The following is a 15,270-nucleotide window of genomic DNA, read 5'->3' as shown; positions in this document are numbered from 1 at the left end:
TTGTACCGGTTTTAAGCCTCTTTTAAAATAGTTAAGTTCCAACAGTGCAATGTTTGAAGTTCTAGTGTAAAATACCTACAGTATAAGTCTCGGGATATGAAATAAAACGCAACTAATGCGGGGCTACAATGCAACAAAAGACAAAAAGTCACCTTTGAGTGTCTATACTCCTATATATTGTGTCCCTGGCTTGTGAGCCGGAACTTGGGACAAGAAGTGTGTTTTATTGAAGGTGGAAGTCAGGCCAGCCCTTCATAGTAAGTTGGCTATATCCTAGGCCTCACCATGAGTGCTTCAAGATCTCCTACTCTTGATGCATTTGTTCTGTACATGTGAAGGAAGATCACACTAATGTTGGTCGTACTGTACCCATTTGTTGTGTGATGGAAGCTTGCAAAAATAGGCTTGCCTTTATATTGGACGTGTGGGGAGGCACTGAGGGTTGTCTGTGGACAAATGGTAGGGGGGGCTAAATGACCATTCAGGGCAGGGCCTGTTCACTTGGGACTGTATCTGGGTTTTAATAGCTAAGCCTGGGCCTGTAAGACTGTGCCTAGGAATGTGAGGATTTGTCTATGTACATGAGGCTGTGTTTGGGCATTTGTAACTGAACCTGTGGTATATGATGACTGGTACGCATATGTTGGATGTATTTGGAAAGGCACCCCCCCTGACATATCATGGCTGTACTCATGACATGACCGCAGCATCCTAGTTAATATGTGTGTGGTACCTAAAATAGACCTTTATCAGCTTTAACAACTTTTGAGTTGGGTTGGTTGTTTCAACAATCTTACACTTAGGGGGGTGTTCACAAAGGTCAATCTACATGTGTTCAAACTTTTAAAAATCTTTACTTATTTTACTTTTCACCATTTACAAGTGTAAGTTACTCAAAAGTGTAGACTTACCTACTCCTCCCCCCCCCTCCCGGAGTAGGTGGGAAGATTCAATAATACTTTAAAAGTTGCATGTAAAGTTACAACTACTATTGACTTTAGTACCATATTTGATGTTATGCATACTTGCATCAACTGGTAAAATATAGGGAAAAGGTTAATTATCAGAACAAAATACATTTATGTTAAATATTGATTTTAATTTGATTTATATGTTTATTTGAAATGTGCAGCAATATAAAAAGTAACATCATTCATAACCTCATTTTCCATTCAAATTGTTATCGTTTCGAATGTATTTAATTCAAATAAAGTAGTTTGGGGAAAATAGTTTACAAAAAATTGTACTAATGCAATAAAAAATATATTTTTATTATGTATTAAACATGGTTAAAATTGATGTAGAGCATCAATTAAAAATAATTTCATTATTTTAATAAATATCAATTGCATTAATGTAAAAAGGTTAGAAAATATATAAAATAAAATAATTAGTATGTTCTAGAAATATACATTTTTTAACATAAAATGATTAATTTAATTAAATTTGACATTCGTTTTTCTTTTCTATTTTAACAGCCTACTTTTTTCTATATTAGGGTGTTGCAGTATCATTGATTGGCCATGTGTAGTGCTGAACATACCCAATCTCTGAGCTGGAGTACATTTACTGCCTGTTTTTGGTCCTGTTTGGCTATAGTAACTATAATAGATCAATTTGTGAATAGCAATGGGCTTAATCTTTTGTGAGTAGGTGCATGTCCCTCCCTAGACTTTTCCCTAACTCTTTGTTAACCCCTCCTCACTCCTCCCTTACCTTTCTAGTATATTTCCTATGTTTCAGCCATTTCCCTTGCCTTTCCCACATTCACTACTAAAAAGTATGCATGTGTGTGCAGAGATCCCCGTAGTTGGGTAGAGATTTCCACACAGAAAAGTAGGAGAGGAAGAGGCATAGACCTCTGAACATAGATTTGTGAACAGCATTTTGCAGTATATTAGTAGTACTTTTGTAGTACTAATAAACATAGTACAAAGCACAATTTGTTAATAAGTCCATACAATGTCAATCACTTTTACGCCACTGGGCCTAAGGTAATGCATAGACTTGCTGTGATGTCATCAGTTGTGAGATCATGTGATGCCAGCTTCTGTGATGTCTTGGATTGTCAAACGGTGGGTTATGTCCCTTCCGGTATACTTTGACATACTGGAGCACCACCCCACTTAAGAGTGCCCATGCTTAACCATATTAAAACACTTGCCAACTTAAAGTCAACTCTGATCAATTTATACTCACTGCTATCAAACAAGCATGCTCACCATCCCATGTGCTCAATACACAGAGGGGGTCCACACTGCTGCGCACTCAAAAATTAAAGGTTCAGATACAATGATATCAAAGTACTTTACAATTCATAGCCTTCCAGTCTTTAAAGAAATGTTTTCTGTTTTCAGTAAAATATATAGTTGCAGTTTTGTTAGATAGGATTTCTATGCTAGCTGTAATTGCATCTGATGCATAAACTCAATTTTTCATGTTTGTGACAAACATTTAAAATTGCTGCAAACTCTTGCATTGCTTTGCCAGCCAGGACACAAACAGTATTCTTCATGTGTATCTAGGATGGTAAGAAGCTTTGAGAAAACAGATTGGGTGCCTATTTCATAGCTAGCTTATTAGGGAGAGAGGTGACTGGGGGAAGGAACTGTAGTCTCAGTTTACTGATAGCATTCTCAAACACCTACACACAATGACAAAAACAGAGCATTTTCATCCCTTCTGAATAGCAATCTCAGACTGCCAACTGTTCTTTCCTAGACATTTCTCTCTAGCAGTCCCAGACAAAGTCTACCTTTTTAAATCACTATTCCTAAAGATTTATTAAAAATTGAACTTGGATTTTAAATAAACATTAAACATAGTATTTGAATGTTTCTGGCAGTTTGTCCCAAAGCAACGTTAGTAGGGTAATGATTATATTCAGAACTATAGTTTTTCTCTTTTAATAGCTACACCATTTCACAGTGAAAATTGCTTTTGAGGTCTAGCCACTCTGGGCACATGCAAACACTAAGTTCTTGTAGTAGCCACTTTTTAGGTCTTGCCTCTCAATGCGCATGCGCATCGAGCGAGACTATAGGGGCTTAAATAAGGTTTACCCAGACTGGCGATTGACTGGCGATTTGATGCTGTGCCCGTGCGCTTTTAGGTCAATGCGCAAGCGCATTGACCTAAAATGCGCGTGCACATCATCAAATCACCATCTGTTCCCCAGCAGCACTCCCCCCACACCTTTGAAGTGAAGCTTAGCTTCACTTCAAAGGCCCCTGCTGCTTCATACTACGGCCGTGTCTCTCCCCCATCGCCGCTCTCCCCGCTCTGCCCCCTGCTGCGGCGGTGTCGCATTTCTCCTCTCCCCTCCCCACAGCAATGCCCTCTTGGAGTAGAATCTCCAGACGTAAGTTTTACAAAAAGAATGTTTTAAAGGCTAAACTTTTCAGAATGAATTTCAAAGTAAGACTCACAACAACACAGGCAGCAACTCGGAAGGTACTGCACAAGAGCCTAAACATCTGGCATGCTGCCCTAGAACAGTTCTTCAGCTCAGGCGTTTAGTCTAACACTGTTTAGTGTTCATGTGGTGACATGCGATGCTCTCAAGAACTCATAAAGAAAAGGGGTTTCTCCATCTCTTTTGTTAATGGAAGCACAAACAGAAATGCAGGCTCAACAAGAACATCTGATTGAAGAGATCACCTTTAAGACTAAAAGAATGCAGACCACTAAAACAATCATAACAGCACTAAAGGCTGCTTCACCAGCATCACAACTGCTGAAAAGTGAACTTGTACACCCAAACCCTGCAATTCCATTTCAACAGGGTCTTGGCTAGGTCCAATCTTACTATGGGAAACACTGGCTAGCCAAACTAAGATATGAAACAGATGGGTAACAAAAAGGGATTTGCGTTGTAATAGTTAATACAACACCCTGTACAGAGCATAGAATTTGGCTCCGCAAATCACAGTGCTTAGGATGCTGCATTTATTTAAAGCTATTCACTTCTTGTTAAATTCAGGGTGAATCTGGGAGTGAAGCACACAGAGGGTGTTTGCCTGTTACCCTTAAGAGCGGGAAGGCAGAGTTCAGATAGTATTACTGAGTTATTCTATATGTTTGTTCATTGTTATGCAACTCGGGTATACTCTGTAGAATAAGTTAAAAAAATATAAGTTTCAATCACAGCATCATGTGGCTCACACAGTCAGAAGGCAATAAGCTGAAAATTACCTAAAAATTATCATCACTAGACAGAGATTCTAAGTCTATTTAAAACATCTCAGAGGCTGCACCAGAGGAGTCAAAGGACTTATTATCTTCAAGTGTTGATGACTGTCTTCTTTATGCCCAACTAACCAGTTGGGAGCAGAAAGATCTCCAACACTGGACCTTTCAGAGATTCCCCTGCTGCACTCTCCTGCTCTCTAGAGATGTGGCCTAACGACCAGAGCTGCCATCTAAGTCACGTAAATACAAAACATGTTGCATTCCAAATGCTATAGGTGTCACATTCGCGAAAGTTATAACTATTGGCATTGAACATGACAAAGCTATCAATTTAGCTATTTTAAAAAGCAACAAATAAATAAAATATTTGTCATTTACAAGACCAATAGCGCCAACTTTTCTAATGCGAGACCTATTGCATTTCCAATGCTTGTTAGTGCAAGGGATCCTAATTTGTGAAGTACAAGGCCTACCTTGGGGTGACTCATTTAATATAAAAAAGTATGGTTCTTTCCTATTTAAAAGGGTTCACAGGTTTGCCTCCTGGTTTAAAAGCTACAAGAGTCAGGCTCTGCAAGTAGACTTGAAGCCATGTCTGCCTCGTGGATGGTACAATATATGCTGCCATCTACTGGAGACATTTAACTGTTCCAAGCAATTCATGTATTTCCTATATTATCTACAATGATCTTACTGAAAAGTTAAGTAGGCCAAATAAGAGTTAGCCAATGTTTTCATGTTTCAAGGGTTAGAGCACAAACACTGGGGCCTGGAAGTAGTGTTCCAGTGTGCAGACTTAAAAACAGCAATATCAGTCAACAAAATAATAGGGGTGCCCACGCAAAAACAGAGGCACTTTCTTATACTTGCCTTCTCAGCTAACCACAGGAGATCACAAATTGCAACTTGCCTAATTATTTTCCATTTGACAGGTCAATTTATGTCCCCTTTTAAAAGAACAATGTGTGTTAAATCCTACTAATACATTAGCTGCATGTCAAATTTCACACCCAATCACAAACCAGTTGTTGTGCAAAATGCACACCGTGATTTACAAATGTTTGTACATCTGGACTATGGTTTCCAGTAAAATACCCAAACTTTCCTTAGATTAAAAATACTAGGTGCTATCCCATACGTCTCCTAAATTTAATATTGCTAATACTGCTTTAGATATCCCTGCAGTCCAGGGATAACATATTGAAGCCTTTGGTGAGAAAGATAGATTCTTTAAATGGCAATTTGGTCCCTGCCTCTGGGCATTTTGTCCCATTAACAATGTTGCTAATTGATCCTCATTGGCCACATCCTGCCTAGTGAGACAAACTTAATTTGTATCTGAGACTGACCACTGGACTTTGTAGGTGACACGCGTCTCTGTATGGATTGCATCCATTTAGCCAGTCTACATCAGTGCGCTTCCATACCATATGTCAAAGTTGGCATTAATTTAGATTCGATTGCCTTTACTGCTCATAGGTCTGAAGGACAGTATGTTATTAAATTATCTTTATTCAAGTGTAGTTGAACTGTTAAATACACAATCAGCAAGGTTGCAACCGATGGGAGTCCGGAGATACATACAATAATAATGTCTCATTAGGCAGAATTATTTGCAAAGTACCAGTATTTATAGAAATGCTGCTGTGGAAAATAAGCTAAAGGGAACTGAAGCTGTATTGTAATCTGTAATAAGTGGTAACTGCGTCACACTTTCCATCCTATAGTGTTGCATGTATTAGTTGTACACGTGTACACATGTATAAGTTGTACACGTTTAACTCCTAAGAGAAAAAGGAACCAGAAAAAAACACATTAACTAGGTCCCTTCCCTCCACCCAGGTGGGACCCTGCAGCGGCCGTAAGGGTGAGGAGACTCGGGGCCAATGTCAGCATTAGTGCTGACACATGAGCAGTGCACCGATTATTCAATGACCAGAAAGGAGGGTAGAGCCATTTCAGCCCCCAAGTGAATTCTAAAGGTGTTTATGAGAGAAAGGGAATCAAGGTAACAAGACAGACTGAATAGGGCCAGGACAGTTAAATGCACCAGGGGTACAGGTTAGGGATTCTCTCTTACAGCTCTGAAATGATGTTGCAGCAATATGGTTGGCAATAGCATGTACTTAGTTTGGTTGCCATGCCCAATTGTCTGTAGCGCTTGGAGGATGCCAGTTGAGTAGGGTAAAGGAGAGTACAGTTTTTACAGAGGTGTAACAAAATCAAAAATCAACGAGGAAGACTTAGGGGCACATTAGGATGGCGGGCGAGCTTTGCCCGCCCGCCACCCTAGCGGAACTCGGGACCGCCCGCCTAAAGGGCGGGGGTCCCGACATTGCCATTAGGATGCGCCTGCCACAGTGGCGGGCGCATTCCTCAATTTAACATTGTGGCGGGCGGTGCTCACTGCTCTGCCCGCCACAATGTTAAAAACAAAAGCACGCCTTTGCACAAACGAAGCGGCAGGCACCGCGCGGTGCCTGCCTCTTCGATTATGCAAAGGCAGGGGGGTACCACAGGTACCCCCCGGGTGCCACCCCCCTTTGGCCTTCACTATGGGGGCCCACAGGGGGCCCCCAGAGTGAACAACGCATGCCTTTCCGTGGCGGCATTGCCGCCACGGAAAGGCATTGTAAAAAGCCCATTGTAATATTGCAGGCGGTGTCTGACAGACACCACCTGCATGTTAATCATTTTCCGCCCCGGCCGCAAGGCGACCGGGGCGGAAAACAGGCGGGCGGTATTTTGCACCGCCACCTTCCCCTCCGCCATCCTAATATGGCGGGGGGGATTTGGGCTTGCGATGTCGGGCGGTTTGCCTCCACCAGGCCGGCGGTGGCCACCGCCAGCCTGGCGGAGGCAAACCGCCCGACATCGTAATGGACCCCATAGCCTCAAGAGTGCTCAAATAAAGCCTGAGGGAGGGCAGATTGTTAAACCCATCCCCCAATAGGTATATATGGAATGATATTTATGGCATTTAATCTGTAATAACAATATTCTACATGCATTTAAAACAAAACGGTGATTTAATCTTGGAGTCCTACTAATTGTGCATATTCCATGATTAGAAGATTTGCATATTCTTTGTCAGTTTGACCGGCCTGTTATCGTGTGCAGAAAGAATCGCTTGTTTTATTAAGTGTACCTCCACAGAGCACTTTGGTTTTCGAGGGGTGGTGTGGACATGCAGCAGTTCCTGGGAGTAGCTTCGGGGCTCCTAGAAGGGTTAATAAACATGGGTCCACCTCTTTCCCTCTGCAGAGTTATCATTTACCGCTTAAATTGTTTGGGGCGGCAATTATGTTAAAGGTCCCTTGGCAAGGTTGAACGAGTTCCAACGTGATGAAAGTATTACTCTGCCACTTTATGAAGAATGCGAAATAGCAAAGCAGATTGAATAAGTAATTCCAGGGGAACAATTTAAAGAGCATTGTACCTTTTAACTGGTCAGATAAAAAAAAAACCTATGGAGTAGCATTACACATTTTTCGAAGTGATTATGAAAATCCGGGTTATCTACATTTTACACCTCAATTTATCATATTGGCGTTCCATTTTGTTTCCATTTTCCACTGAAACTGTATTCACGGTGTAACACAGCTTTCACATATTGCAGGCTCTTTAGCGGTAGGGAGCAGACAGCTGCCACAGGTACTAACCATATTGTAAGTCTGCAGAGCATATCCCTCCTCAGATTCACGCACTTAGTACTCCATGGGCCCAGCAGCCATTTAAATACTACCAAGTAGATCAACATAAGGGCCAAAAGGAAGGTGGTCCGTGGGCAGCAAGGTGGGCATGAGTGAAGTGCTCATGGGTGAATGTGCATCAGAAAGTGTTTTGAGTGTTTAATACGATTAACACCAGAACATTCTACTTTGTCCCTCTCTGATCCATTTAATTTTGGATGAGAAAGATAAAAAGCACACTCAAAAGCATTGTTTCTCCAAAGGAAAATCTTCAGTGACATACCATTCGTGGATAAAGGTCATTCGAACTTTCTCAACGAAAAAGACACATTGTATTGTCAGGTTCTGCAAACACCTAAAGCTGTTCAAGCTCTAACCAAATGTATATACAATACCTAATGAACCAGCAAAAGCCAACTGACCTGCCACACCTGTTGAATTGGCATGGGTGTTTGTTATGGCCTGGGCCATACTGTATGGGCGATACTGACTTATGCCTGTCTATCCACACTCGGAGTCAGCACTTCCATAAAAGAACGAAGGCTGCCTCCTGGGGTGGAGTCTGATAGACGCACCAAATTACAGTAAAACGCCCGAAAATGCCTTTTTTTCCATAAGTGAATAGATATGGTAGGGAAAATTAAAGTTCGCCTTAAATGCTGAAACTACACTATTCACACTGTTTCTGTGCGTAATGGATGTGAGTAGCTGGTGCTATAGATGGCCAACCTTCCTCTTGGTCAGAGTCTGTTAATGAAACACAAAGTAAATCCAATTTCCAGAAATAAGCACTAGTATTGACCTCTTATAAACACCTGCACACATTAATCACTCATCTCATTATGAGTTAATATCATTAAAGGTGTGAAGAGACATTCTACAAAATGTAATAAACGATCTTGATGCAATCTGTGAAAATGCAAAGCTATATGCTCCTTGTATAATTTTATCATGTTCTTCACAGATTTCTACAAAATAATTGCCTTCGAATTGTATCCCACAGAGCATTTGTTGGATTGCACCAGCTTCAAAGACTGTGAGTATGCTTTAACAAACCTCAGTATAGTAATGATGTGAATTGGATTTGATTGTACTTGTCCAGGTCCATGATTTTTGCTCTCTGCTACAAGCAAAAACTGTTGTATAGAATTAAACAAAACTTGGCATGAAACTAGCGCGCTGGCATGATCCTTACCAATAGATGCTGATACCATTGCATAGTTTCAGTGAGGGTATATTGATCTATATTCTACAATGAGATGACAAAGCAGTAAGTGTTTTTTTCAGATTGACTTCTTTGCAATCCCATCTTTGTTTTGCGCTGTGACTGGTGCACTAATCAGATATATGTCATAAAATGGCCATTCATAGGGGATCACAAAACCCCTGCCTCATTCATATTTATGAGATAGAGGACTTTTGTAACTCCTTGCAAATGTCTGTGAAAACATGTAGAGAGGATCTAAAGGGACATGGTCTGCCTTCAAAAATAAATATTGCCATACAGTGAATGGCATTGTAAAGCATGCAGTGGTCCCCTGATACCTGCAGCTGGCATTCACAAAATGAAAAATGGAAGTTTTCCAAACGTGTACCATCTGCTATGAGAGGTAAGTATTCCATCAATGGTTTGCAACTAGAATTCCAGTTACAAATTATTACCACACACCATTACGACTCGGAAGGAGGTGAAAGACACCCCTTTTATAACTCTTCCCCTTTCAACAGTACATACTTGCCTAAGTGGATTATTGGTTGAGGTGGATGGTAGTCCACCATCAGTCAATCAATCAATCAATCAATCAATCAGGGAATTGTGAAGCCCACTACTCGCCCGTGAAGGTCTCAAGGCGCTGGGGTTGTGGGGGGTGCCGTAGAGCCAGATCTTGAGGCTCTTCCTGAAGGTGTGCAGAGTGGAGGCGCGTCTGATGTTGACCGGGAGCTCGTTCCAGGCCTTTGCTGCAACGTAGGCAAAGTCTCTTCCACCTGCTCTGGCCCTGAGGATGCGCAGGGTTTCTGCTATGGCGAGGTCAGCACAACGGAAGTTTCTCTTGAGTACGTGGAAGGAGACTCTTTCGTTGAGGTATTTGGGTCCGGTGTTGTGGAGGGATTGGTAGGCGTGGGTGAGTAGCTTGAAAGTTACTCTCTTTGCAACGGGAAGCCAGTGGAGGTCTCACAGGTGTTGGGTGATGTGATGATGTCATGGGATGCAGAGGACGAGTCTGGCTGCGGTGTTCTGGATGGTCTGGAGTTTGCATAGTAGGGATTTGTTGATTCCAGTGTAGAGAGCATTTCCATAGTCCAGTCTGTTTGTTATGAGTGCATGGGTGATGGTCTTTCTGGATTCGGGGGGATCCATTTGATGGTCTTGCGAAGGATGCGGAGGGTGTTGAAGCAAGTGGAGGTGACGATGTTGATCTGGCGGGTCATGGTGAGAAAGGAGTATGATGGCGAGGTTCTGTGCGTGGTCCTTGGGGGTGGGAGAGTTGCAGAGGGCGGTGGGCTAGCAGGTGTTGTCCTAAGCTGAAGGGGTGGGTCCGAGGACGAGGACTTCTGTCTTCTCTGAGTTGAGCTTCAGACAGCTGCTGCTCATCCAGGATGCACTGTCTTTTATTCCTTCCTGGAAGCTGAGTCTGGTGGCTTTGGGCTCCTTCGTAAGTGGGGGGTTGAGCTAGGTGTCATCAGCATAGGATACTATACTGAGTCCATGCTGTCTGACTATGGCAGAGAGGGGGGCCATGTAGATGTTGAAGAGCGTGGGACTGAGCGATGATCCATGGGGTACTGCGCAGTTGATCTCTGTGGATTCAGAGAGGAAGGGGGGGAGTCTGCTCTTTGGGTTCTGCCGGAGAGAGGAGTTGAGCCAGTCGAGGGCGGTTCCCTGTATGCCAGCTCTGTGGAGTCTGGATGTGAGAGTGCAGTGGAAGACGGTGTTGAAGGCTGCAGAAAGGTCTAGTAGGATGAGGGCCGCAGTGTTGCCTTGGTCGAGGAGCATCCAGATGTTGTCTGTGGCAGCGAGGAGGATGGTCTCAGTGTTATGGTTGCTGAGGAATCCAGAATGGGAAGGGTCGAAGATGACGTTCTTTTCAATGAAGATTGTCAGCTGGGCATTGATGATCTCCTTGATGACTTTGGCCACGAAGGGAAGGAGAGAAATGGGTCGGTCATTTTTCAGGTCCGTCGGGTCTTCAGAGGGTTTCTTGAGAAGGGGCTTGACTTCTGCACATTTCTAGTTAATGGGAATGGGCTGGATTCGAAGGTGGCATGGACGGTGCTTCATAGCTTGGGTGCTATGGCGACTCTGTGGAAGATGTGCAGCAGGCAGGGGGCCGTAGGGGCTCCTGAGTGAGTGCTCTTCTTGGTCATGGCAGCATCTGAAGTGGTGTCCGGGGTTCCAGGTGGCGATGGTAGGCTCGCTGTCATCGATGGAGGAAGGAGTGGTTTCTGGAGTCTGGTTGCTGAAGTGGTCGTAGAGGTCCTTGATTTTCAGATGGAAGTAGGAGCCAAGCTTGTTGCAGAGGTCCTGGGAGGGTGTGACATTCAAGACTTCGCTGGGGGGTTTGGTGAATTGCTGGATGATGCAGAAGAGTTCCTTAGAGTTGCTGGAGTTGGCGAGGATTTTGTTCCAGATAAAGGTCCTTTTGGTGGATCTGATGAGTTGGTGGTATTCTTTCATGGTGATCTTTTAGATGGTCTGGTCTTCAGTGGTTTTGTTGTTCTTCCATCGTTTTTTGGGATGTCTGTAGGTGCGTCTGGATTCATGGAGGTCAGTGGTGAACCAGGTGGCCTTCATGGGGCGTGGTGCAGCGCGGCTCCAAAAATTCTTCATAAACCATCACCTTAACCCGCGCAGCTACTTACTATTTTCTCACAACTGGACCCATCATTCCTACCTTGCATTCATTCACACATTTACTCTGCTCTGAGGATTCAGTAAAGATCCAAAAGAGGAGTCGCGGTGCTATAGCGGAGTGCCTAAACTAAACTTTATACATTATTCACAACTGCAGTTTTATTTCTAATACCATGGTTTTCTAAAAGATGAATTTTTAAAACACCCCACTATTCATTTATTTAATGGATCTGCTAGTAAAAGTTAACTAAAGGACAACAAGACCTGTTTAATTCTCCATTTATTTAATTTTTATTTAGAGATTAAATCTCCTAGCATGATCTTTACGTTTTACTGAAATGAAAAGAATTCAGTTATGCAATAAATCCTGAAAGAAAAGTTACATTTCAATAACATTCATTTATTAGCAATGACAGCTTTGAAAAATAAGTTTGAGGCATATTACCCAGATATAGCAGCAACAACATCAGCATAGAATGTAATAGTTCCAAAAGAAAACCTCTCTGTCTATCTCCCTTTCTCTCTCAGGACTTTGCACCCATTCAAAAATTAAAGTTCAGAAAAATGTCAAAGTCCCTGCGCCATAGGAGAAATTGTGCAGACCAACAGCATCTCAGTGTGCAAAAAAGCAAGCTTTTTTCAATGTCCCAAATGTCCTCTTTTATACCCTTTTTCACTAACTTATCTATCTAAATTCATAACTCTTAAGTCCTAGAATGTCTGGGATTGGTCAATTTAGAGTCGGATGAGCATCACCTCATCATTTTGCAGTTCAATTTTGGGCGAAGTCATCTTTACATCGCGGCAAACTGGGGTGCCATTGTCCTAAGTTTTACTTCCTTTGAAGTGTCCTTTAAATTGTAATTTGATGTACTTTTCCCACAAACCAACATGCTGACTTCACCAGTCTTGGCTTAGGCTCCATGAAATGGCCACGCTGTCCTTTACCCATACTGCTCAGTCTCAAGCAGCTCGCATCTCTGATCTGGCGCCTGCGCACTTCTACCGCCATCTCGGAATTTCAGTCAGCATCCATCTTTAAAGGCTCAATTTAGGAACTATTACAGAAACAAACACAAATAAATGTAAATTTATGAAATAAAGCCCTTTCTGTTTACCTCCCCCTTTCTAATGATATCCCGGTTAGTGTTTACCTAGATTTAAGCAACATATATGCGTAGTTTGACTTACCAATCTTCATGATTTATGCCACAAATAAACAGACAAAAGCACATTCATGCAATTCTCAATTAGATTATAACAAATGCGTACTCTCTATAACACAATATACGACAAATTAGTAAATTATGCTTTGCAAATCCATGCAAATTAGTATTCCACATATATTTGTGTGTGTGCTTTCTATTTTATGTTGGTACATATCAAAACTGTACATTTAGTACTTATTACTGTTATGGAAAGTTAATCTTACAAGGGGTCTACAAACATTTTTGTTTCCACCTTGCTCCATCAACTTTCCCCTTTGGTGATTTTATCACCAAATACCTCCCAAAATGTAGAAATGTTCTAACTCAACATATATCAAATTCTTTTAATTAGTACTAGTTACATTTCTGTTTCTTCTAATTTCTTTGTATCCTGATAAAACGTTTCTTTAAATTGTTCCATCTCAATATCACCTTTTTCTCTTTCTCTGTCATGTTTTTCTTCAATCTTTTACTTCCAAGACCTTTTGACATTTCTTCTCTGCCTACATTGACAACTTAATCTCAAATTAAGATAACTACTATTATTACAGTTACTGGTATTAGTATTTTACCTATTATAGATCTACTTATTTCATAAAACCAATTTCTAACTGCTGATAAACTTCTATCAAGAACACCTACTTCTAGTGGTTCTATTTCTTTATGTAATTGTGTAATATTTGTAATGTATCTCTTAATGTTCCAACTCTTATCAGGAATGTACGTGCAACAGTGTTGGACTTTTTAAATTCGATAGACTCCTTCCTCTTTTGCCAATATTATATCTAAAGCAAGTCGATTTTGCATTACCATACTTCTCATAGCAAACATTTCAGTGTTAGCCATTAAAAATCCTCCAGCTTTATCTGTTGACAGTCTATCTACTATTGTTGAAAATGTTCTAATTCGATTTGCATTAAATAATATGCCTACTGCTGGTATCAGTGCTCCAAAAACATCACCTATTATTTCAATTACACTCTCTCTTTTTCTACGACTTAGGGGTTTACCTATTTCATGAATTCCATTCGTACCTCTGTCAACATGGAACATTTTTGGAAAGACCAATCCAATATAGCAGGAGCAATACCAGTGGTCAGGTAACCTATAATAAGCTTTGTTCCCACAGAGAAAATAAATTCCCAGAAAAACTGGGTCATTTCCACCTTTAAATCCCCATCCCCCTTTGATAACATATGTATCTTCACATTGACTCGCGCCCACAAAGTAATTGTCATACACAGTGTTATCTCTTTGAATACATAATTTCCCTAACATTGGCATATCTATACTTATAGCCACATTTACATTATGTCCTTCAATATTATCATCTGAAAATGCCCATTTTGTGGATTTAGTCTGTTTTACTTTTTCTCGTCTCTTACATTGTTGTCTCCTTTCTTCTACCATATTCAGGAAAACTTTTTCCTCATTTCTTATTTTACAAGTCAAATTATGTTTAAAAGCATAATCATGTGTCAATTCTTGTGTTTCCCAATAATATTCACCAAAAACTTTAGCAGGCTTAATTTGATTTAGTTCTGCTACAATTTTCAATTTCGCAAATACATCATCTGAATCAGAATAGTAGTATTCTAATTTTCCTGATCTATAAAATAGACTTGATATAACACTACAGGTCACGCCATATGTCAATGGCAAATGGTGGTAGGTAACTCCTTCCGACACAGATGCAGGCAGCTTTACACAAACGTAGCAATCGCTGGCATCCATTGTCCTCACATATTCAGACAATAATTTTGAAAAGGTGTTTTTAGAAAAATCACTGACCGAATTATCTTGATGGATTTCACGTCCTATGTACATGTAATTTCGCATTTTTCAAATCATTATTTTTATCTTTCAAACTCTCATTTATTTTTAGTCTTTCAATGTCAGGAGTAAAATGAATAAAAATAGCAAGAATTAACCATATTAACATCAATATTCCAGTTCAAATTAGCCACATTCTACACCATTTTCTAAAAATAGAACATTTGGATTTAGTCACTTCAGTAGTAGCCATATTTTTTTCTTCTTTTTTGTAGACAGCAAATATCTCATTTTTTTTTCTTTCAATTGTCTCTTTTCAACCTTGTTTTCACTTACGATGTTCCTTCGAATTCCATTACAGCTTTCGTTTCGATATATATATATCCCTTGCTTTTCACTGTCACATTTGGAAAACCCTTTTGCTTTCTTTATGTTACAGTTTACTCACTTTCGTTTTCAAAACCTTGGCTATGCAAGGTCTCTTGGCTGCTGTTTGCTTCTCCTATTGGAGGCAACACCATGTAGGTCCACTCAGGTGATTTGTACTTTTGAC

General features: G+C 40.9%; 1 protein-coding gene across 1 annotated transcript in view; it reads left to right on the top strand.

Annotated features, from left to right (window-relative positions):
* The window catches only part of RXFP2 (relaxin family peptide receptor 2), a 1,407,219-nt gene that overhangs the window by 1,059,250 nt on the left and 332,699 nt on the right, over positions 1-15,270 (top strand). The window contains exon 6 of the mRNA XM_086935135.1: positions 8,848-8,919. Within this exon, the coding sequence (XP_086791261.1) occupies positions 8,848-8,919 (72 nt within the window). The remainder of the gene's footprint in view (positions 1-8,847; positions 8,920-15,270) is intronic.

The sequence above is a fragment of the Lissotriton vulgaris genome, chromosome 8 (genome assembly GCF_964263255.1).
Source record: "Lissotriton vulgaris chromosome 8, aLisVul1.2, whole genome shotgun sequence".
Taxonomy (NCBI): Eukaryota; Metazoa; Chordata; class Amphibia; order Caudata; family Salamandridae; genus Lissotriton; species Lissotriton vulgaris.
The sequence above is the reverse complement of the archived record's forward strand: the minus strand, read 5'-3'. Positions and strand labels throughout refer to the sequence as shown.